The sequence below is a fragment of the Rhinolophus sinicus genome, chromosome 12 (assembly GCF_057876585.1).
Source record: "Rhinolophus sinicus isolate RSI-liver-muscle chromosome 12, RSI-T2T, whole genome shotgun sequence".
Lineage (NCBI taxonomy): Eukaryota > Metazoa > Chordata > Mammalia > Chiroptera > Rhinolophidae > Rhinolophus > Rhinolophus sinicus.
Window position 1 is genome coordinate 20,364,003 of NC_142512.1, and position 25,373 is coordinate 20,389,375.

The window sequence follows — 25,373 nt, forward strand, 5'->3', positions numbered from 1 at the left end:
CTTTGTACATATCTAGACTTCTATATATGTATCTCCCTTGGAGGCTAACAGAGGTGGCTGAAGCCATAGTACCACTAAATCTTACCGTAATAATTTGATGTGGTTTTCCCTGCTAACCAGCTGTAAGCCCTAAGGGGGTAGACTCTTACTTTGTTCTTAAAACAGTGTCTAGTATATAATACACACTCAATATTTCCTCAATGGTGAATAAATTAATGAACATGCACCAGTTATTTCTAAATCTTAGTTTCCTTAAAAGGTTGTGTACCAGGAAATTTCCCCTGTAAATGAATAAATTAACTTCCTGTTACAAACTTAATGTGAATTTGGGTACCTTATGATCCCAGTTTTGACCAGGATTTTATCACCTCAGATACGCTAAATAAAGGTGTTCCATACTTACCTACACAGGAGACATGTCTTGACCACTAATCTGTTTCTACTATTAAGAAAAGGCATGAATCATGTCTTTTTTATTCTTTTTATTCCCTTTTTCTTGATGCTATTTTCTACACATAGGGTACACTAAGCAAAAACTGACCGAACTTGGGACAAACTTTGGAGAATAATAATTTTAATTACATATAAGGCTTTACAGTTTATACTGCACTTTACCATATAGTATTATCTCATACGATCACAAGTATCCTGTGAGTTAGAGCTGCATTGTAGAAATGAGGAAACTAAAGTTCAAACAGTTTAAGCCATTTGCTTAAGGTTTCACAGAGCTGGAACTAGAAGCCAGGTCTTCTGACTCCTGTAGTAGTTCTCTTTCCCACTGTAAGATTAATGGAATTAAGTCTCTCATCTTCCAACAGAATTTAAGATTATATTGCTACACAAAAGTAGATAATCAGTGTTGCTGTCCCTAGGGAGTAAGAAAATCAACATATAAATACATTACTAAGACCTATTGTATTGATTTGAATAATACTTTTTCTAGAATGGTACTTTGGTTTATAAATCACATTTCATTTATTTGCGTTCATTCAGCTTTCAGCTATGTATATTTCTTGGCTATACATGTAGCTTCCTGTTTGGTCTCCTAAGCATTGGTTCAAAGTTCTTCTGAACTCTGTCTTCTCTTTTCCTGTTTAAGACTTTGGCTCTGGGAAAAACAGTCAAGATTGTTTAATCCGTGAACCATTCATCTTTAATTTTGTCTCGCAGGCACTCTTCACCACCACCAGGGGGCAAAAGCCTCCCAGCTGGCTTCTCTGTAACACGTTTCTACACGGGACTACTGTACAGGGACCCTCAGTGTCTGATTCTTGATGGAACCTCCCTGCTAATTATTTCAACCAGAGGGCCCCAGGGAGAGAACAAAGGCTCAGCACAGAGGGCTCTAGTGGCACTTAACCATACAGAAGCCAGAAAGAGCTCTCATGACAACCCTGTCAGTTTAAAAGAAGCAATGAGATCCAAGAGAGTTTGAGCGACAAACAGGAGGAGGTGGGCTTTAATAACTGCAAACTCCTGAATGTGTTTTCTACAGCTTTGACAGGTACAGTGATATTTACCAGCGCATCCACTCAAACTGAGAAATAGCTTTGTCAGTTCTCTTTCGCTGTGTAAATAATCCATGGTATTTGCACAGGGCGATCTTTCCCCCTTTTTAATTTTGATTTTTCATGACCTTCTTGGCTTATGCTCTGCGGAGGGTTTCTTCTTAAAAAGTATTCCTTTAAAATATGTAATCCACAGTTCACGTATGTCTTTGAAAGAATGAAAGCTAGAGACAGAGAGAAGAAACCTCAAGAAGCAAATCCTGTTTAAAAGAATCTCTTCTCAGCAGGAAGCAAGTGGGAGGTAAACAGCAGGTTGGACCCTCACGGCTCCGCGAGCCCAGCTTTCTTGGCCTCCCAGGCTCACTCAGCCTCGGGAATAATGAACGAGTCCTTAGCCAGGGGCCAGGGTAATAGAGAAGCACGAGGCTACCATGAAGCTTCCCAAGGTATAAAATGAAAAATCTTTCTTTCAAAAAGTCTCATCCTAAAACATGGACTCGGAGACGGAAGGGCGGGGAAAGCTCAGAAAAAGCCCCCGAGAGCCGGGTCAAAAGGGGGATACACAGGTCGCGCCAGGAGGGGTTTCTAGCCCAGTTAAGTTCTACCCACGCCCGGAGAGAAAGCATTTGAGCCCCCACGGAGCCCTTTCCCACCAGAAAACGTCTCTGAGTCAGGTTTTCACTCAGTTTCTTGTCACTAAGGTGGCTTAAGCTGTGCGCCCCATCTCAAAAGATGGTTGTCTCCGAGGAGCGGGGACGCCAGCGGCCCCAGCCCTCGGGCCCCCTCGCCACGCCCCACCCCACAGCCCGCGGCCGGCCGGCCGCGCGATTCCGGCGCCAGGGAGGAAACCCGGGAGGGGGCGGCGGCCACAGGCGCACATTCCCCGCCGGCTTCCGGCAACTCAAGGGTTACGGCGAGGCGGCGGCGCGCGCCGAGGGGAGAGGCGGTTGCTGACAGGTGGCGCCTGCGCACTGGGAGCGCTCATTGTGCCCCGCAGCTGCCGAACCGCCCGCCAGCCACCCGTTCCGCGCGTCAGTCTGCGAGAGTCCGGTGGTGGGTGCGGAGCCTGCGGCCGTCCCCGCGGCCTCCTCCTCCTCCCGGTTCCCCTCACCCCTACCCGACACTCCTTTCCCCATTCCGGCTCCGTCACCCTCCCGTCCCCTACACTCAGGACGAGAATGCCCTGCCCGGAACAACCCAGCAGCGCCTAGATGGCTTTGGTCACGGTCCAGCGATCGCCTACCCCCAGCACCACCTCCAGCCCCTGTGCCTCGGTGAGTCCCTCCCAGCGGCCGCTCCGCTCGCTTCTGTCACTGCGGCTCCGCTTTGCCTCAGCGGGTCCCGCCGAATGCCACTGCGCACGCGCCGCGCCGCTTCCCAGGCCTTGGCACTCGGCTGCCGCGAACCCCCCACTCCCCCCATCTTAAAGACGAGCTGCAGAAACTACAGGACGTTGATTTTTGCCCCCATCTCTCTGGGCACCCAGCTCACAGTCCTCGCCCGAACCCCCGTGTGGCATGCCTTCCTACGGCTTGAGCACTTCCTTTTGGGAATGAGTCATTCTGGCTTTTCACCCTCCCCCTTCCTTTACCCTCAGTTGCTCTGCTGCAGGGAGAGGACCATGGGACTCCTGCGTTGCCCCTTCCTCCCACCCACGTCCCCTTCCCCACACCCGTTTCAGGGACCGGGTTCGATATTCGCACACTGCACGCCCTCCTTCAGGCTCTGCCGGGTGTGCGCCTTAGTCACTTGCTGTCTTTCTTGTGCTCGGTGCTGTGCGGGCTTCATTGGACTGCTGAACGGTAGTTACTCCTTGGTTTCTTCCCTCCTCCCCTCCCCCAAAGGGTGGCTGTGCTCTCTGCTTCTTGGACCTCTGATTACCTTTCCTCTACGAGGTCCCGAAGCATCTGGCGCTGCTTGATGACCGGTGCCAAGTCATTTACATGTGACAGACATTTATGCCTTACATTCATTGATCATGACCGTTCTCGTTCCTGGGTCGTGTTTGTGCGGCTCGTTAGTTCAGATGCCTATGCCAGTGGAGCCCGCTTCCAGCGGGAAAATACCCAGTAACCAGCCTTTTCCTGCAGGGCCCTTCTTTGCCTTCGCTCCGCGCCCCACCCCCACGCCTTTGCACGCTATGCTTTTAGGCTTTAATTTTGAAAATATTTATTTTTCGAAATAAAATCTTGCACCAACGGGGTGCAATGGGATCTTTAAAAAAATCTAGATGTTTTAGAGAGAAATAAACCGAATGAAAATATGAGCAATTGGAAAAACCATCTTCAACTTCCTACAGAACTGTAATTTTGAAAACCGTGTTTGGTGGATTTTGTAGTTTCAAGTTGCAAAAAGGTATTCAGTAAACACTGTACCGTCTTCCACTGTAAAAAAAAAATCGGGTTACTCTTAATATTGATGTAAACTGAGGTGTGAGCTTTGATATCTTGAAAATATGCTTGCGTATAATTTCAACAGTTTCCTGAACTTAAAAAAATTTGTTGTGTATAGTGGTGTATTTTTGTTTTTCTGGGTGTTCTTTTGCATTTTGTGTGACCAAAATGACAAATATATCCTAATTCTAGAAGTGGTAGTATTTCAGAGGTTAACTTACCTTGTCTTGTTCCAGATAGCAGGACTGGAATCCTTGTGTAGAAAAGAAATTCAGGGAGGCAGATTTCCAATGATTGTAAGGAAGAATTTGGTAACAGTGGAGTAGACTGCCTTGCAAAATAGTGCCCATTGCTGAAAGTATTCCAACCAAGGCTGGAGGACCTTTTACCTGGGAGATGATAGAAAGTATACCTGCAATGGGGGAACTTCTAAGTCTCTTTCCAACTCTTAAGATTCTGTGATTTGAGAATAATTGCACTTCAAAGCTGGGAAACATTTTAAGGTCCTCTGAAGACCAGTATCATAGGGATAGAAATTTAATATACAGAACTTTATTCTTATGTGTGGTACTTTATGCTAGTTTTGGGGAAGTCATTAACATACTATCAGACCATCTTAATTCATTCCATTAGTAAACTCTTTGAGGATAGTGGTTACCAGGCCTGATTTTGGCTGAGAAAGCAACTGAATGAAGGTTAGTTGAGTCATGCAAATAAACTAGAAACCAGTATTATAGCGACATAATTTTGCTGGGGCATTGTTGAAAACAGTTTATACTATAATAGTAATATATGTACATCAAGTTGTACTAAATTTCTTGAGGTGAATAATTAGTATACAGTAAGACTATATCTACTTGATATGATTTAATTAGCCAAACTTGATTATTTTAGAGTCTTGAGATATGTTAAGTCACTTTTGACATAAGTAATTAAATTAGTCATGTGGTAAGCTCAGTTGCTGAGTAAATGACTAGTATTTCTACATCTACTTGTTATACTAGCCTGAATATTTCAGTTGTTTATATGTGGTCCAGGATGCAAAGGAATCCTGGGACTGGGGTGTGTATGGTGTGTGTGTGTGTGTGTTTGTGACAGTCAACATTGTTAACATGACTGATGATCCAGTTACCTTTCCTTTTAAATTGTCTTCCTATTTCACTTCATCCAGAGCTGTGTTCAGCTGAGCTGACTCGGGGTCCATGTGTTCAGTATTTGGCTGCTGTATGACTTGTATATATTTGCTATTATTGCGTCTCTTGCTGCATGAATAGGTTGAGTTGTTTGTTTATGAGAAGGAGTAACAAGAGTCTAGAGAGCCATGAAAGGAGAGATTTAATTTTGTGAGGCTGGAAATTTAGATTTTTAAATTAATCATTATAAACATTTTATTATACTTTTTCACTAAAGGAAATAGAACATTTTAATACTGTCAGTTCTTCAGTATTTCATTAGGGATTAAGCAAATCTATTGATCATCTACTGGGTGGGAATGACCATTATAGATACTAAGATGTATAAGAGATACAGTCTGTCTATCAGGAGCATGTAATCTTGGGAATGAGGACAAAGGGATGGGAGGAAGAACAAACATGAGGGAAGAGGGTAGGAAAGGAGAGTGAGGGGAATGATACTATATGTATGTGAACAGCCAGTTTGTAATGGCCATAAGTATTGTCTGAATTCAGATTAAGATAAATTCACTAATGGCAAAAGTAATAAAAAAAAAAATCTCTAAATCTCTTGCATCTTCCTCTATGTCAGGCATCATGCTAAGTACTTTACATGATTAACTCATTTACTCCTCACAATATGCCCAAGGAAAGTTGCTATTATTCCCATTTTACAGATGAAGAAACTAAGACAGAGCGATGATGGAATGTGCCCAGTGACACTTAGCTGTTGAAGCTGTAATTCAAACCCAGATGCGCCTGACTTTAGAATCTGCCATCTTTTTCCTTTGTGGTAATCAAAGAGAAGTAGACATGGTGGGTGGCTCTTGAACTAGGCCGTGAAAGATGGGTTGAATTTCTATAGGTGAAGTAGAAGTAGAGAAGTGAAGCTGGGAAGTAGAGAGTATCCAGGTGGAAAGAAGCTGTTTACACCAAGACTTAGAGGCAGAAAACTAGAAGACATATCTGATGAAGGATTTGTTTGGAAAGAGTAGTAGGAGATAAAGGAGGAGGCAGCGACATAGGACTGCACAGGAACTCCTGAGCTTAGGAGTTTGAACTTGATAGAGAAGGTAATGGAAAGTCCTCAGAGATTTTTGAGCAGATATGATCACAGTGGTGTTTTAAGAAAATTGATCTAGCAGCTGTGGGCCAGAGGGATTTGAGAGAGGGAAAGGCCATGAGTAGAGCCTGTTGGAGGCTGTTACCATAGCCCAGTGTGAGATAATAAAGGTCTGACCTGGGAACGTGAAGTGGTAACGAAAAGAAAGGGACAGATGTGAGGGATTGTGGAGAAAACACAAAGTAACGGGACTGATTAGGTACAGGGGAGGAGAAGTCAGAGATGCCAACTCCTAGGACATTGTTCTTCCTAGATAAGAGATGTTTCCTAATTAATTGGGGGCAATTTAAGAATGATCTCTTTCCCTGTGTTCTTTCTGGTATGAATTTTCTGAATGGATACCTGTATTGATCTAGGGTCATACAGACACAGTGAGCTACCACAAAAATCTTTTACTTTTGCGTAGTTCTTTATATTTTTCATAGTGTTTTTGTGATCACGACCTAGAACAGGGGTGTCAAAACTGCGGCCCACGGGCCAACTGTGGTCCGCAATCCATTGTTAATTGGCCCGCAGCAAATTCCAAAAATATATTTAGTTTACTTAAATAAACCAGGTGAGGCAAAATACGTACTTCACCTGGAGTGAGTGGCCCGGCTGTTTGTGTATTGTACCGCATATGGCCCTTGGTGAAAAACGTTGAAAAAAGTTTGGACACCCCTGGCCTAGAGTATTTTAGAGCAGCCTTATAAGTTATGCAAGACAGGTACCAAGGTTAAAAGAATTGCTGAAGGTTACAAAACAGGTTGGTGTAAGAACCTGAACTAGAACTAAGTTGCTTGGCTACTGGTCCACGTCTCTTTCCATGGTGTGATAAGAGAAGCAGCAAATGAGTTTCTGATCCTGAGAACTTGACTGCCAGTCTAGCAAAGGAACCGTGATGTGAGATACAATCAAGAACTCACACTCTCTTTGGATTCATTTATATTGTAACCTTAACTACCCAGAACAGAATCATCCAACTCTGTGCAAATCATTTTTAAGTGATACCCTATTTGAAGCCTATCATCTCTTAGTTTACACAGAATTCTTATAAACTTGGATATTTAGTTTCCTTACTCTTAGAAGATTATTACCAAAAGCAAAATAGGAATGGAAAGTAGCAGGCGCTGCTAAGGCAGGCTTCTTATAGTTCTGGGAAATGATAGCTGATGGTTTTACAGCAAGGGAGGGGAAAGAAAACCTATAAATAGCTGGCCTAAGAAAAAATTTAGCAGTTATAGACGACTTAATGTAAGAACAGATACCCACCTGAGATTCAGTACTCCTTTAGAGCTATTATTATATGGTCATAATGATGACCCTGAATCATCATAAGAAATACTAATGTTGTTTTGTCTTGATTTCGGCAGTCAGGATTGAGTGAAGTATATTTTTAGGTAGATCTTCATCCAAGTTTCACCGAAGTTTTGATGTTTAAAATACACATTTTAATTAATTGGGAAATTCATTTACATATATATCTTATTATTTCCTGATGATGCTGGATAAATATTCCTGAATTATATATATTCAAATATGACCACACCTCTCTCCCTAGGCAGAGAAAATAAAATCATAGCAAATATGAAATTGATTTGTATGAAGTATAAATACTTAAAAGTGATGCTTTTTAATTTTTTGAAGTCAGCTTTAGAAACTTTCTTAAACTGTAGAAATAATACTTAGCCGTTGTAGGAAATTTAGGGAAAAATACAGAAAAGCACAAAAAAGAGAATAAAAGATATGTGCCATATAGCTGTATATGTATTTTATACAGTTGAAATGCTGATGTATATATAATATTGTATTTTTTAAGTGTGATATACATTTTAGATGTATTGCCATATCACTTAAACAGCTGCATTGAGTAGTTATAACTCATAGTAACCATTCCTTTATTAGTGAATGTCTAGTTGTAAATTACATTGCAGTGGACATATTCAGCTGCATTTTGGAACATTAAGATTTCAAGAAATAAAATTACTGGGTCACAGAGTATAAACAATTTTAAGACTTCTGTTACATATTTCTACTTTCTAGAAAGGCAGTTCCAATGAACATTTATTCCAATCAGCATAGTGTAAGAACGCTTGTTTCTCCTAGCTTTATAAACACTGGATATTCTCATTTCATTTTGACTCATTAGTCATTTTTGAGGATAAAGATATTTGGTTTAATATGTATTTTATTATTAGGTCACATAGTTTTCAGATGTTTATTAGGCATTTCTATTAACTTTTTTAAAAAAGCCTTATTGAGGTATAGTCTTACCACCCCTAAAATAAAACTGTTTTGATAAGTGTACAATTCAGTGATTTTTAGTAAACTTTCAGAGTTGTGCAACCTTCACTACAATCCCGTATTTCCATTTTATGAGCTTTTTGTTTATTCTTTTCAATCTGTGTACTCTCTTGATATGTTATCAATATTAACCCTTTATTATTTATTAAAACTATTTGTTTTTTAATTGTTTGTCTCGCCCTTAGAATAAAGTCTACCATCCAGAGTTTTGCCAGCAAGATTTTTAATGAGCCAACCTCGCTTCTCTCTTTAGCCTGTTCTCGTCCCGAGTCCTGCCTCACACATGCTCCGTGAAGCTGACATGTCGTGCTCCCTGTTATCTCTAGACTTTGCACAGGCTGTTTCCTTTCCCTGGAACACTTTTCCTTCATCTCTTTGCCTGACTAATTCCTACTCATCCTTCAGGTCCCAGCTTAAATGTCACTTCTTCTGGGAAGCTTCCCTGACTGCACTCCCAGACTATGGTAGGTGCCCCTTCTACGCACACCGCAGCACCCTTTCTCACCCATCGGGGCTCTTACCTCTTTATTGTACTCGATTGTTTGACTGCTACCTAACCCGTAAGCCAGGGACTGGGTCCATTCGTGCATATCTTTGTAACACCAAGGTCAACAATATGGACCAATGGATGGATTGATATCGTCACATTAGCAATCTTTTCCATTTTGAGTTCTTCCATTGTTTTTAGGCATTGTTCTGTTTCCAGAAGCCCGGAGAATATGACCACCTTTAAGACTTTTGATACATATTGTGAAATTGTCCTCCAGAAAGGTTAAATCAGTCTCTTTGTTGACAAGCTGTGTATAAAATATCTGCTTCACTGTATCCTCATGAGCCCTGAGTATCGTCCTCATCATCCATTTTCTTTATAAGGAGAGCTATTGTTTGTGGAACACTGTGGACCAGACCCTGGGCTGAGGACCTTCCCTGCATTATGTTACTTCATTTTCACATCCCCCCTGTGGTGCAGGTATTATTATTATCATCATCTCTATTTTACAAAGAAAATTGAGGCTCAGAGAAGTAAACTGAATTGCCCAAGATTATAGGTCTGGTATCTGACCCCAGAACCCTTCCTCTTAACACTAGTATTTTATTGCTATTTTAATTTACAAGTTTTAAATCTGAGGTTAAACATTTTTTTTCAAATATTTACTATTCTATGTTTTATATTCCCTGTTTTGTAAGTCATCGATATGATTAGCCCAGCTTTCTCCACAGATCGTTATCTTTGCCATATTGATTTGTAAATATTCTTTATGTACTAAGAATATTAGCTTTTTTCTGTTCTGTTGCACATTTTGCCTCGGTTTTTCACCCGCGTTTTGTTTTGGTTTATTCATTTTGATGTACAGACATTTAAAAAGTTTTAATGCCATCATTCCAAAGTCTTTGTGTGTGTGTGTTTTTCCATTATTTTTCTACTTGGTTCAATTTTCCATCAATAAAGTAGAGAAATATTCATCTATATTTCCTTAAGGTGTTTTATAGTTTATTTTATGTTTAATCTTCTGAAATTAATTTTACTACATGCTGTGAAGTAAATATGAAAGTAATTTTGTTCCAAATAGTGAATGTGTCCCAGTTCATTTTATGAAATAGTCACTCCTTTTAAGGTTCCATTGCTAGTCCCAGTTTAGTTAGTTTAGCATGTATTACTTAGCATTCATTGCATTGCATGGACAGAAAATGAATTTAAACTAGTTTAGATTTTAAAATTTGACTCAAGTGCCTGGGGAGTCTGGAGGTAGAGCAGACCTTTGGTCCGCAAAAGGTATCTTCAGGTCTCTCTCCTCCTTCCATCTGGCTGTAGGTGAGAAGGAGCAGATTCTCCGTAGATTATGTCCAGTCTGAAAAAGGTGCTTTGCAGATCCTGTGCTGCCTTCCTGTGCAGCGCCATTCAATATTCTTCCTGGTTCCAGCCGCTTTAGTGCTGCACTGTTTTTCCATTCAATGCCTGCTGTCCTGGTAGCTACACAGCGCTCGGCCCATTGTGGGCCTTCACATGTCCGCGGTTTGCATTTATTTGTTCATTCACTCAAAAAACAGAGCTGTAGTAGGGAAACTATTTCCAATGGAAAAAAAAAAAGTAATTATTGGTAAAACCCTTGACCTAATTTGAAATATGCCAGAAGCCGGTGTACATGGGAGAGACCTAAGAAATCTAGTTAATCAGCAAATATGAGTGCTGTTTTGTGCAGGTAATCGCATGCATTTTCTTCCTCTGGTTCTCAGCACTGAGTCCTTTTCAGATCCTTTTACAAACTGCGCTGCATTTTGTTGCCCAGCTGAGCAGCGCAGCTGCTGTGCACAGTGCCCCTTGTTTTCCTGTTTGCCAGGAGAAAGTCTGGTGAGGTGATGATCTTGGCTCCGAGATGTAGCAAAAGGTCCCAGGTTTCCCTCGATTTCCTGACAGACGGGAACTATTTCACTTACTGAGTGGGAGAGGATATGCTTAGAAATAAATGAGAAGTAGTGTACTGGGTTCCAGCCTAGGTTTTATGGGACTGTGTGATTCAGTTTAAAAAGAAGGTAATTTATGACCATTTTGCATCCTGTGCTAATACTGGATTCTGAAGATGCCGACTTATTTACTCATTCATGCCAGGACTGGGGATCCAGCAGCCGGTTAGTCCCTGGCCTCGAGCAGCTTAGAATAGAAGTGGAAAGGTTGGCATAAAATAATTATTAGAATACATTGTAGTAATCACAAATTATATAAGCCTGTAGGAAGAGAAAGAAGGCTAGCAAGGACTTGTGAGTGGAGCCTTAAAGAGGGGGAGTTGGTCAGCGGAGGGCTAGGGGTGTGTAGCAGGAGGGAGGAACGCGTGCTCACGCGTGAGCTTAAGGGCCGGGACTAGAATGGCGCGTGCCCGGAACCCACAGAGAGCGCAGCGCTGATGCTGCGTGAGGTGCAGAACCTGGGGCTGGGGAAGGAGGATAATTTCTTCTGAACTGGAACATCTATGCCCTTACCTTTTTCAACCTTGAATACAGCAGTATTTGTGTTCTCTTGGCTTTCCTTTAAAGTGAATTTGTTGAACTTTGTGATTATGGGCAAGAAACTTTAAAATATCACTGTCCTAAGAGCTACCATGTTTCAAGCGTTTGTTGTGCTGTGGACACAGGGTTCAGCACCCAATAAGCATCGTACCAACCATTTGAAGGAGTACGGTTATTGGTCCCATTTTACAGATGAAGAAACTGATTTTCAGAGAGGTGTCTGGATTTTCCCAGCTAGGATTGGCAGAGCTGGGTTTTAAACTTTGGTTGTCACACTCAGAGACCAAATTACCTTCTGGAAGAGTTAGTTTCTATGTCTAGGTGCTGTTTGATTTCTCCTCCTCCTCCTCCTCCTCTTCCTCCTCCTCTTCCTCCTCTTCTTCCTCCTCCTCTTCCTCCTCCTCTTCCTCCTCCTCCTCCTCCTCTTCCTCCTCCTCTTCCTCCTCCTCTTCCTCCTCCTCTTCCTCCTCCTCCTCCTCCTCTTCCTCCTCCTCCTCCTCCTCCTCCTCCTCCTCCTCCTCCTCCCTATCCCTCTCCCCCTCCCTCTCCCCTCCTCCCTTTTCCCCCTCCCCCTTCCCTGTCCCTCTCCCTCTCTCCTTTTCCCCCTCCCTCTCCCTGATGTAGTTTGAAATCACTGCATTTTGAGTCATTTTGTTGCTTATGCCTTGGTATTTGACAAACTCAGTTCAACAGAAGTTTGTTGAGAGCCTTCTCAAGCACTGTAGGATTATGTAAGGCACTATCCTTGCCTTAGAATTTACAGGTCTAGCAGGGGAAGGTAGCCATAAACTAAGCATGTATAATCAGAAAACCTAGTTTTCTGAGCGCAATAGGAGAGGCACAAACCAAGTGTGTGTGCGGGAAGAAGAATCACTTCTGAAGGGGATAGCCCATAGGGAAAGTGGATCAGACTGACTCCGAAAGGTGGAGGAGCAAAAGATCTTAACAGCTGAAAAATTGAAAGATATGTTACTTCTAAATGTTGATCCCTTTCATTTACAATTAGAAGCCAGTTTTATCCACAGCGCGACTGTAAGATAGTGTTGTCTAAGGTACGGTAGCCAGGTAATGAAGCTTCCGTCTTTGGAAAGTGTGTTTGGAGTAACACCTTACCCTTCACCTGTTCTTCCTCTCCCACCTGTATACATTTCCCCTTAAACTAAAAAGCAAAATAAACAAACAAAAAACCCAACAACCTCTTTTTCACTGATTCAGACAGATAGGGGACCCTATGAAATTAATGTTTATTGAAGTTTAACGGAAGACATCTCTGCAATTTGCTCACGGGAGCAATGATTCTCTACTTGTTGCTTCAGACACTTTTAGAGAAATAGGAACAATCTGGGAGAGCCGCATCTTCACGATCACAATATTTAGCATGCCTCAGACAGGAATTAAAATAAACCACACGTCAGCATCTCGTTAATATATTATCTTAATCTTTAAGGAAGCTCATTGATTCTTTGGGGTTTGAGAAAGCAATTGTGGTTTAGAATAAAAATAGTACTTGCCAATGATTCATCCAGAGGTGGGGGAAGCCCTAAAAGTATTTTCATTTCTTTCCTCTTAGGTCTTCAAAAATACCCATAGCAACATGAAGCAGTCCAGCATAGTGGTTAAGAGTGGAGGGTCTGGAAACTGTCTGCCTAAATCTGAATCCTGGCTTTATAGTTTACTAGACTCAGACAAGTCACTTAACCACTCCATTCTTCGGTTTGCTCATCTGTCAAATAGAGGTAATAAATAGTACTTCTTTCACAGAAGTAAGCATTAAATGAGAGGATGCCTTAGCACCATGCCTGGCACCAAATAAGCATGCACTCATGAAGTATTAGTCATTTTTATAATGATGGTGATTTAGGGTTGCCATTTGTTTATTAAGCAATGTTTCATTATAATACAAATTTGATGGGGCAGATACTTGCTTTATGACAATGTACTGCAAATGAATAGCTATTTCTCTTTTATCTTTATTCTTTTTTTGAAAAATTCCTTTACTCAATAATAGCTTCATTTTTTAAAATTAGAGAATTTCTGCTCTCATTGCTTATCTCCACGGCAAAGTATGTTGTGTATGATTTTGTAATGGTCCTGTAGCACCATACAGAATGACTAATGCAACTGTAATCTTTAAAAATCTCCCTCCCTTGAGAGCTTATCAATTACTAGGCCATGCTTAGCGGCATATTAATCCATTGGATGTTTTGTTATATGGTAGGACAGATCATTGCAAGTGGTTTGTGTAGTCAAATCAGACTGAATGTGTTGGTGTTTGTAATGATCAAGGCTATAAATCGTGGCAAAATAGAATAGAAATTGACAGATATTTTTTTAAATATAGAGAATCCGAGCACACTGAATGTATTCATGGGTTTAAATGTATCTTTGTACAAGGAAACAATAGGTGAGAAGAATGATTTGTCTAATCCAGCTATACCAAGCAGTTGGCAGTTGAAATTGAATGCAGCTTTTAAAAGATGAATTTCCAAAGCAACTGAATTAACTCTCACATAACAAGAGGTCTTTGGTTCAGACTTTGGTTGCATTTTGATTACAGTTTTTACTATTGAACGTTGTCAGAAAATAAAGACAACATTTCTTCCTAGAGAGAGTACTGAAAAGAATTATACTAAGCTTTCTATGAGCACAATATTTTGATGTACTTCTTAATCTGTTTTATACAAGCTGCAACTTTCTCAACTCTGAGAATTTTTATGTTGATTCTGTGGTTTTCAATTAAACTTCAAAGGAAACTGCACTGACTATAAAGGAAGTCTGGTTAGACAAGGTATGGCTGAAAAATCAGGAATTCCTCCACTTGCCTACAAACATTCTTGCAGGATATGGAATCTTGAACATTAAATGTGGGGCTTCTAGTAGAAAGAAAATATTCTTAGGAAATTTCCATGTAAGTACCATTTTGTAGGGTTTTAATCTATAAGATTTAAAAAAATTAAGAGATTTTTATTAAACAAACCCATGATGAAAAGTCTTCTTACGAGAATGTTCTTGAAATTGTCTTCTAGCAGACTATAGCTGTGGTATGAAATGAAAAACTTGACAGGCAGGAGGATGATTTGATTTGGACCTCTGTGTTGCATGAGCTTGCTCAGAATGCCAGTCTGCCGAAAGTTAGAAATAGAGCTATTGCTCACCAGATTCGTCTTTGGTTTGTTTCCAACTGTCCTTTCAGGTGATTTAAGGCTCTTAGAGGAAGACTGTGTTTTAACAGGTCCCAAGCTTATACTTTCTTTTCCCCCCCACTTTATTGGATTGCATTCATTTATAAACATTTATTAAGTCCTTATTGTGAATAAAACTTTATGTCATTTAAACTGCCAGTACAATCTACTTGTTTTAAAACAAGTTGCCTTATCTTGAACATGTGATTTAGAAAATTGGATGATTGAGGTTCTGTTTTATTCTTTCTCCATTCTGCTGATATACTGAAATCTCCCATTTAATTTGGTATTTTTTTATTCTGCATTATATTTATGGCTCACATTTTTGAAATGACCATAATAGTGATTCTCTAATTAGAAATAACTTTTCTGCAATAGTTGTGTGGACTCCACAGTGAAACCTTATAGGGTTGAATTAGATCATATATGGTCCTGAATCCAAAGACGAAGGGAAAAAAATCATTGAAATGACATTTGCCTTTGGAAAAAATGTCATTTGAATATACAAAAATGTTATTTGAAAATTTATGGGTCAATAGTTGAGAAAATGCCATATAAGATAGTTATTTCCTAACACCTTCCTAAAATTAGAAAGTTCTCTTTTCTCATTTGCTTTTTGCCTACTTCACTTGATTTATTACGTACTGACTTTCCAAAATACTATTTTGGAAGTTAAGAGCAGAATTTCTTCAATATCTGTAGGCAATGTGACAGTGATACTGAAATAATGAATTTTTTAAAACATGCTGCTAACCCTTTCTTAATTATATTCTTCTGGAAAAAAAGTATTTTCTACACTGGCCCTTGGTATACTTTCCTTCCCTGCTGAATCCAGACCCAAAAGGATAGTTTCCTTTCTCTGGCTAATTTAATAATGATTTTCATATAGTAAATGCTTATGTTCAAGGAAGCAGGCTGTAACATAGCATAGTGATTAAATTGGCTTTAGGCTCTGGATCCAGATTCTGGAGTTAAAATCCCAGCTCTCCCACTTACTAGGTGGAGACTTTGGAGAAATCGCCTTTCTAAGCTTCAGTTTCCTTATCTTACAGGATTATTGTTGCCTTCCATGAAATAACTAATTGAATGCAGAGTGCTTACACAGCCGGTAGCCCTCCCGTGTAGTGAGTGTTCGGTAACTGCTGGTTATTACTAATGTTAAGCAGATTTAATTACTTGCTTCTTGCACAGTATTACATACAGTACTTAGTTTTAAAAGATTATGATAGCATGGCTTCCAAAGCCTATTTATTATAGGTGATATATTTGAGTCTTTACTGAATTGTGCCAAATATGAATTACTTTCAGATGCATTATCCTATGAGAAGTTGTACAGCCTGAATTGAATTTGGCACAACTGTCTTTGAATGGTAATGAAGCAATGTGTAATGAAGTACGTTTGAAGATGGTGAAAACTATAGTCTGTGGTTATCTACAGCTACCATTAAAGCTGTTACAATTCTTTTTAGATAAAGATGCAGTGGAATTTTGCACTGAACATATGAGTCCAGATTTAATGCTCAGTGGGCACAAATAAGTGGTATTTAAGATAATTCAGTCCTTCATTTTTATCATTTGTCCAAAGAATTGACAAGAAACAATCTTTTGGCAGTTGAGATGTGTGTCATTTCTCGAAATTGCTTCTAGTGAAAGTCTACATTATTTAGCTATCCTAAATGACAACCAAATGTCGCACAGCATTATCCCTTACCTGTGACATCTGAAGCTTTGTGAAATTTGGGCTTAATAGCTTTGGACAGCTGAGCTCTGAACCTTTACCAGTAATGTGCAGTGGTCGTGCAAGCTTCCCTTGCTGCTAAGGGTACCGAATCACACCCCCAACTTCTTACTTGGGGGATTTTAGATACAGTAATCTTTATACTTCCTTGCTACTTCTCAGTAAGAAATCCAGGAGGTTTCTTGGACCTTTAATTATTATTGAAGTCTTGGGGTTTGTTCATAAATATTGCTTCCTAGGTTCTCACAGAATTTCAGATCTTGGAAGTTGTTCTAACTCCTCATTTTACTTAAAAAGTTTCCAGAGTTTGGCTCCAGAGGTAAAGGTCGGGATACCTCATCTCTTGGGAAGTTTCAGGAGAGTTTTTGCTGCAGTAAAACCCCCGCACCACGTGGAATTGATTAGAGGTTTTCCAGGATGTTAGGCATTCGTGGGAACACCTGGGTTCTAGGTTATACACACACTGAGGTATAACATGAAAGGTCACATGTTTCAGTGTGGCGAGGGGGTCAGGCAGGCGAAGCCGGCCAAGTGGGGCCCGTGGTAAGTTGGAGACGATGAACTCTGTCATCCGGGGCTGCCAATTGTGACCAAGTGAGAGTGTAGACCCAATGTTGCCAGAAAAGTCTTCTATTTCAAGAAACACTAGTGATGCAGATTATGTGAAATCTACTCATTTTAAGTGCTGGCAACATAATGAGCTGGGAATGATTTTGGCTCCAAGTAACAAAAGACCAAATTTAAGCCACAAGAATATTTTCGGTTTATCTAGCAGGAAATCTAAAGCTATACATACAGCCCGGGACTAACTCAGCTGCTTGTCAATGCCGTAAGGATCCGGGTTCTTTATCTGTTCTGCTGGCTTCCCGTTTTTATGCTTGTCTCCCCATAAAACATACCTGTTGTAGTTAGTGCACCCACGCTTGATGCAAGAAGGGGTGAAAGGTGCAGTGCCAGCAGTCAGCTGTGCCTTTCCTTAGGAAAGCAAAAGTTTTTCTGGAAACCAACCCCCTATTCCTAGCTGACTTCTCTAAGTCTCTGGCCAGAACTAGGTTACATAGTTACAGCTCTTAAGAGAGCCTGGGAAAGCAAGTATATGATTTTTCTTCTTAATCACTGAGTGGCAATAAGGGAAAAGGATGTTTGAAATGGCTGTTGTCAAACGTGTATCATAACAACTAATGATTTAAAGAAATGTATCTTGAGGGCTGAACAGAATATATTGTGGCCCAGATTTATCTTGTGGGCCACTAGTTTGTGAGCACTTTATATCAGTAATCCCCCCCCCCCCATTTTAGTACTCCATTACTCATTCCTGACTTCTATCACTTAGTTATTTTATTAGGTTTCCAGGGTAACCTAGTGGGAAAAAAACATCTTTGTATAATGTAGAAAGAGTGTTGAATTGGAAACGAGAAATCCTGGTATAAAGACTTGCTAGCAGTGTAATATTGGACAAGTTTGCTTCATCTTTCTGAGCCTCTCATTCTTCATCTAGAAAATGGGTATATAATATTGCAATACAGCATGGTAGTTAAGTGCAGAGGCTTTGGAGTCAGAGAGACCTAAGTTGGAATCCTATCTCTGCCAAACTAGTTGCATAATCTCTATGCATGTTAATTCTCCTGTAAAATGGAGTTAATAGTTTCACCTACCTCACAGAGTCTTGATGAGAACCAAATGAGATACGGTGATGTCTCACCTTATGTCATGCGGGAGACCCTGCTCGCTGCGCTATTTGTCGTGCTGGGAGGCCTGCGGGGTCTCTGGTCCCGCTCCCCACATAACGCAGGATATGGTGAGGCCAAAAAGGAACACCCACGGAGCCATAGGTAGGGGAGTCATACCACTACGGTCTCACTGGAGGCTGGGTTCACTGGACGGGCGACCTGCTGTCCGCTCTGTCCGCAACCCACCGACGACTCTCCTCCGCTCTCCTCCGCTCTCCTCCGCTCTCCTCCGCTCTCCTCCGTAGCCGCGGCAGTTATATTAGCGGCTAATTGGCTAACTGGCTACAGCTGACGGCCAATCAGCCACAGCTGACGGCCATCTACTACCCGAGCCAGCACCCCTCCACGTGAGGCCGAGAGCCTGTAAACTACTTTCTGGGGCTCTGCCCCCACACCTTAGCAGGGTTCTAAAGTTAGTATAGAAGACAAAAATCAAATTAGAGTCAAAATTATCCTTAAAAAAAGATCTCTTAAATCACCCCTAAAGAACAATATGCATTATTTTGGGTATACAACTCTGTAACTGAGGCTGTCCGAGGAAACATGCTTTCTCCCATCTCGTGCTCACTTCGTTACATGCACTTATTGCATGTAATGGTAGGTAAAATCATGTGCGCTATCACATGTTTTCATATGTATTGTCTTCTGAGCACATATAATCAAGTTAGCATACATTAAATGCACATTAGATGCAACTCCAGAGTTATTATTTGTGAGATGCTTAAGCATAGAACCTGGCTGGCCTTCAAACACAGCAGCTGTTGTTACTGTAGGTACAGCACGTGATGTTTGAGGATGAAGAAATTGAGATTGTCCCGGGCTCAACTTGGCTCCCAATGTACAACACAGACCAATGATGATTTTTGTTTTCTGCCACACCCGTCACAGATGAGTGTGGCCAAGGGAATGTCACTATTTTAGGAATTAGGGTGAGATTTTCCATTGTATTTCAAGGGAAAACTAACATAACTGCCTAAAATGTAGAGTCCAAACTGAACATGATCCCCTTAAATAATACACTAATTTTCATTTTTTTTATTGTTTAAATTGTGAAGTATATCATTTACACAGAAGAATATTGTGATTTCTTAATGCAAAAAAAAATTTGCTTCCTTTCAAATTTATGTTGTTAAGGTTTTCAAAGTTGACAAAGTGATAGTAAGTGGAATGCAAGATGTCAGGAACCCCTAATGATGAAATTCACCTGGGAGTCATTCATCAAGGATGTTAACCATTTTCAACTGAAGCTACACTGAGCCATAAATAGTTACAGGTGATCTGTTGTAGTGTTGACACATGTATCTAACAAGATCTTACACCACTGACAAAAAGTACTTATGACAAATGCAATAATATGATAGTCTTTGTACATTTACTCTATGAATAACAGGCATTTGTAGCTTACAGTACTTTGGGACTTAAGTTGCTTGGGTCAGATTGTGGTGCTCAAATATAATGAATCATGTAGAAAGCATAAATATAGCTTGAGAAATTGCCATATATGAAGACAAATAGCTCCCCCCTTTTCTTCAAGGAAGTATTTATTTTTCAGATTACAATGAACAGGGGTGCAACCTCTGAACATTTCCTTGAAGATCCAACGTTTGAAAGTAAAAATAAAACAGTGATAGACGGTAAAATTCTAAAGAGCGATAATATGCTTTTGTTCAAGTGCTATCATGTGTTTTCTACTGAAAGTCAAGTTGTCTAAACTTGTACCTTATCACTTGTTGCTTAGTATAGGATCGTCTTGTTTTTAAATAAGGAGGAAAATCTTGTTTTAAGGTGACTCATAGTGACGTAATATGTTAGAAACGGGGTGGTGTTTCTTTGCTCAGTCTGAGCACTGGTAATAACAGATACTGGTAATTTCCCCATAGAATTTAACTCATCTTGGGAATTCTTAGGAATCTGTGTTTACAGGTAACCTGGTTCCAGGAAGTCTTAAGAGTAAGAGTTGTTAAAATATCACTGCCATGTGACCATGGGAATTTAAGGTGTGGCGTTTATAATGTATGAGTTATAATTAGCTTATGCTTTTAAGACTTTTAAATATCTAGCAGTCTCTTATCTGTGATTATTTTTCTCCTACTGTCCTTTGAGACCTATTCATCTATGATTGGATGATTTATCCATTTAAAGTTAATTAAATGCAGCTACTGAATCCTATTTTATGTTTTTTTTAATCCTGCTGTGGTTATGGAACTAGGTCTGATGCTAACTTGATTTTGGTATTTTAGCTGAATAGCGATCGCCATGATAGCTGGAAACACTGTTTGCTAGTAAAAGGAGGACAGGCATGGATAACTGGAAAGATAGACATTTATTCTCTAGTTATAGAGATTTAGAGATTTTTATAGTTTTTTTGTAAGAAAACTTGTATCAAAACTTCAATTCAAGCCATTTTTACAGTAAGGAAGAGTAGTTTTTAATAATAAATCTAAAGCTAAGAGAGATTTGGAGAAACTCTTGATGAAAAACTTAGGGAAAGGGTTAAAACGTGAGTAAAGTTTTGGCAGGGTTGGTACATTTTGGGTTGATACATTTTGAGTCTGATTTATTGGCAGTCTTCTTGGAGAGAATTCGAGAGTTTTTTAAAAGAAAACATTTATGGCCAGATGTTGATGAAGAGTAGCCTATTTGGCTTTGGACCTTTGGTTTTTCTTTATTTATTTGGAAGATTTCAGTTAGTTAATGAGTTCCAGGATATAGGGTAATAAGACGAGTGCTTTTAACAAACACAACAGAGCTTACATATTTGAAAGACTGTTGGCTGGTTCCTAAGGAAAGTAGACAATGCACTTGTGCGAATGATGCAACATTAGCTTAGTATCTTTGGAGCTCCTTTTTGGCGTTGCCTTCTGTTCTTTTAAATATCTCCAAGGGTAGCAAATCTTCCTTTGAAGGTGAATTTGATTTTTGGAAATAGCCAAGAATAATTTGTATCCATATCTAATGAATATTAATTAAATAATCCAGAACATCTTGAGTGCCCTTTCTATTTCAGGCCCTAGGGGTAAAAGAATGTTTAATCAGTCTCTCCCCTCAAAGCTGTAGGACATGGTTGGTGCATAACCCTGGGGCAGATGGTACATCAAAACACTGTCGTAGGGATTTGGCAGGAAGCTACAGAACAGGGACAGGGGCTCTAAGCCACGGAGCCATATTCACAAAATTAATAATTTTAGTAAAGGAAAAAAAGAAAAGGAAACTAGGCTGGTCTATAAATTAGATATATTTTGTGGATCACAAAATATCCAAACAGATATTCCCAAAATGTTTCCAATAGTGGGATATTATAGAACTTCTCAAGATGACTACTTGAAGAGAACATTGATTTAAAAATGCACATTCTGTTGTGTTGACTAAAAAAGAAACTGTTGTTAGTTTATTATTTTATACGCTTAAATTGAATTCTTTATTTTTACCTTGAGAGAGATTCTCAAAAAGTATTCACCATGTGAATTTAGCATAGATTTTGTCCAGTGTTGCCTACCTCTCCTAGATACCTCTACCGCTTACTTTATTTTTTAAAATTTTGGGGGTAAAGAAGACAGTGTCCTTTTCCAGCAAATATGAAGGAGAGAGGGAGAAAGAGGTAATAAAACTGAAGAGTATTTTGAGCTGACCCATCTCAGAGGCAGAGTATCAAAATTAGATGCTTTTTCCTCTAAAGATGTTAAATAATAGAAACAACCTTCAGAATGAGTGGAACAAATTATTGAGATTGTTTTTAGGGGAACAGGAACTAGATGATAGATAAGGTGACCTTATAATTTATTATCAAAACCAGGATAGTGATGAGAATGAAAGGGGGTGCTAGTCATCACTTTACTTGAAACAGGTGTTTACTAGGATGTACAAATGGGGACATGTTCCTACCCTAGCGATAGAACTGGAATTTATCTTGGTATTTATTGCATGAGTTTTCACTGAGGGGGGAAATATTTTATTTGAAATTGGTTCCCATTATATTCTTTGATGTTCTATGAAACCACTTTTCATAGGTTGGTTATTTCTTCCTTTGTTTTCTCATAGAAATTTTTTTTTTAATTAAATTTATTTTATACATACGCATATCTTTATAACATTATAGTGGGGTTATTTGTTTAAGTATCAGAGTCCCCCATTAGACTGAGGTCAGGAACTTTTCTTGTTCAGTATTGTAGCTCTCTTAATATCTGGAATATAAGTATGTAATAAATATGTGTCAGTGAAAGAATGTTAATCTCATTTAATTATAGACTTCTGCATGACTAAAATAAGACAATTCTGGGGCTGATAATTTTACCTAAACATATTTGGTGAATTGCTTGTATTTTATAGTATTAAATAGGTTGAGAATGAATATTTAAATGTATAGGCTGTGTTTTACATTTGTTACAGAGTCAATTTAAAGGATAGGAATAAAATAACGTATAATCAAACTCATAAAAAAAGACCATTTGGAATTAACTAGAAATAAAGTGGAGTGGACAGAAGGATAGAATACACAAAGAAATGACAGTATGACCACTTGTAGAAATACACGTGGTTTGATTTGACTGGTGTGAAGAGTGTAGGTCAGGATGGGCCATGGAGGTCCTTACATGATACATTAGGAGGTTGAATTTTATCCTGAAAGCCATGAAGAAATATTGAAGAATTTTAAGCAGGGGAGTAATGGCATCCGATTTTGCATTTTAGGAAGATAGCCATCCGAAAATGTATTGGAGGGAAGCCAGATGTACTTAGATACTAAACTGGTGAGCAGAGGGAAGGATAGTAATTGAAAAAGGAAGAGTCTAGAGTATGGCTTCCGTGTTTCAGGTTTGGGCATCTGGGTGAAGGGCACTGCTATGCACCGGCTAGAGGGCACAGTTGCCATGGTGGGTGGCAGGTGAGCTTCCTGAGTTTCAGGTGTATGTGCAGCAGCCGAGGGAGAGAGCCCCATTGCACAGATACAGCTGCTGCTCAGCAAGGAGCTCGAGGCTGGAGACAGAGGAAATGATGGTGACCATTTATTAAGCTTTTGCTTAAATGTGTAAATACGTTGTCAATGTGTCAATATGCTGTGGTAAATACTTTTATGTACATCATGTCCTGTAGTCCATTTGAATTAGTTATCATTGTTTCCATGTCATAAATTAGGAAACCAGGATCCGAGTTTACACCGTAAGTGGCAGAATCACCTGTTGACTATAACGCGGGGTTGAAACCATGAGGCTGTGAATGAGATCACTTACTGTGAATGTAAAGGGGAAAACAAGTGGAGCGCTGAGGGGTTCGGACTAAGGCCTGAGACGAGGGAAGCACTAAAAGTGGAGTTTTGGGGAACTTGGACATTTGAGAGGCTAGAGGAGAAAGAAGACTCTGCAGATAAGACTGAAAAAGAACATTAAGAATGATGTTACCCAAAATATGTCCCTTAATTCATTTATCATAGAAGATTTAAAAGGGAAGGAAAGGTCCTAGAGTCAAGTAAGTTTGGGAAACACTGCAGAACCCCATCTTGTAGAATCACAATGCACATCAGTATTGATGTGAGAAATCTGAGAAAACATATGGTAAAGATACCTGTTTAACTTTAATACTACGTTTCCCAAACCTATTTGATCATGAACCCTCCTCCCCTTTTTTTGCATACATTCCATTGACATCCCAGGACTGAAGAATCCAAGTGAGTGTGGCATCACAGACTCTAAGCAAAGAGGGAGTTGCAAGAAGGAAGTGGTCACTGTTGGATCAGATGTCTCGGAGAGGTCAACCGAGGTAAGAGTAGAAAGTCAGTGGTAATTCTGAGGGCCCGAGTGACCGAGGTTGAGAGCAGCTGCGGTGGAGTGGGTGGTCAGAAGACCAGCTACTGCTTAGAAGAGAAATGAGTGGTGAGGAAGGGGAGCTAGAAAGTAGACGCTGTTCTTTCCAAAACCCATCTCTGAAGAAAAGGAGAAGAAAGTACCTAGAGGAGAGCGTTGGGGGAGAAAAAAGGACTCCTTTGTGTTATTTGGAAGAGACTTAAGAATATTTTTCTGCTGAGAGGGAAGGAGTCCTTAAGCAAGAAAAGGGTGAAGATATAGTAGGGAAGAGACAGTGATTCGTGGAGCAAGCTTGTGAGGAAATGGGAGGAGAGACGTTACAGAGGACAGTTGGAGAGATTAGATTGGGGGGAGGGCGGCCAAGTAAGAAGTATTACACTGAGTTCTAATACAGCGATGCCCTTAGGAGCTTCTTTTCCAAGTAGGATTGTGCTTTTGGTGTTTGTGTTTGGGTCTACTTTTTATAGTAGCTTATGTACTGAATCTTCCCCTTATTGTCACTTCTTACTGTCATTGTGTCTTCCTCTAGTAGCTCTTTGATTTGCTGCTTCATATCAGGAAACCAGGAAAACCAACCTTTTCAGAATTGAATAGAAAGTAAGAGTAAACCTGAAGGTTTAAAAAGCATGTCACCCCTTGCCCGCAGGGGATGGAGTTAATCAGCTTTGGGACATGTCTTTCCTGTACTTAGAATCCCTTTTTTTTTAGCTGAGGTGGTAGGAGGGAGTTGCTTTGGCAATTCTATATTTTCCAGATAGATAGAAATATCACGTAAGGAATGTCTAGAAGTTTTTTTTTTAATATATATTTACTATTGAAAATGTCTACTGTTATTTTATTTCTCTACTTTTTAAAATTCTAAACGCCATTTTTCTCATTTAAAAATGCTGCTTGGTGCTAGGTATCTGCAAGCTATATACTGTTTGTGCAAAGTCTCTTCAGTTTAAAGATGGTTTTTAATTAGAATCTAGAAAAGTAATGGGATGGACAGGATGTAAGGTTCTGAATTGTAACCATTAAAATGTACAAGAGTAAGTATTCTTCTGTTAGTGGTACCAGGTATTTGTGGTGTGTTCTACAGTGAGGGCTTTTGATTTAAGTGAGTTGCTATAAAATCAATCAGTCCTGCTCGTGCTTTTATAGCTATTTATGGCCCCTTTGTCTAGAGCTGGATAGCCCTTCCTTCAAATGAGAAGACTGAAAATTCTGCAGTTACCGTTGGACTGCTTTTCACAAGTCTTAAGTTTAGAGGCTATTTTTTTCTTTTTCTGTAACTAGGGTATGTGTTCAGCATTGTAGAATTTGTTTAGAAATGTAGCTTGAGTCTGGTGGATTTCATCCAGACAGGACGATGCATGAAAGTGTGTTGAATGTGGTCACCAACCATCTGCGCTGGACAAACGTGGGAACCGAGCAAAGCAGATTTGTGGGCCTCATCTCTGTCCC

The 25,373-nt window shown here is 39.9% G+C and overlaps 2 protein-coding genes across 4 annotated transcripts in view; one reads left to right on the plus strand and one right to left on the minus strand.

Annotated features, from left to right (window-relative positions):
- EFCAB5 (EF-hand calcium binding domain 5) overlaps positions 1-3,066 on the minus strand; it is a 96,812-nt gene extending 93,746 nt beyond the window's left edge. The window contains exon 1 of the mRNA XM_088802021.1: positions 2,752-3,066. The gene's annotated coding sequence lies outside the window, so the exon portion shown is untranslated. The remainder of the gene's footprint in view (positions 1-2,751) is intronic.
- SSH2 (slingshot protein phosphatase 2) overlaps positions 2,571-25,373 on the plus strand; it is a 226,641-nt gene continuing 203,838 nt past the window's right edge. For all 3 annotated transcript variants that reach the window (XM_019739497.3, XM_074320331.2, XM_019739499.3), the window contains exon 1: positions 2,571-2,782. In XM_019739497.3, the coding sequence (XP_019595056.3) occupies positions 2,720-2,782 (63 nt within the window). In that variant the 5' untranslated portion in view covers positions 2,571-2,719. The remainder of the gene's footprint in view (positions 2,783-25,373) is intronic.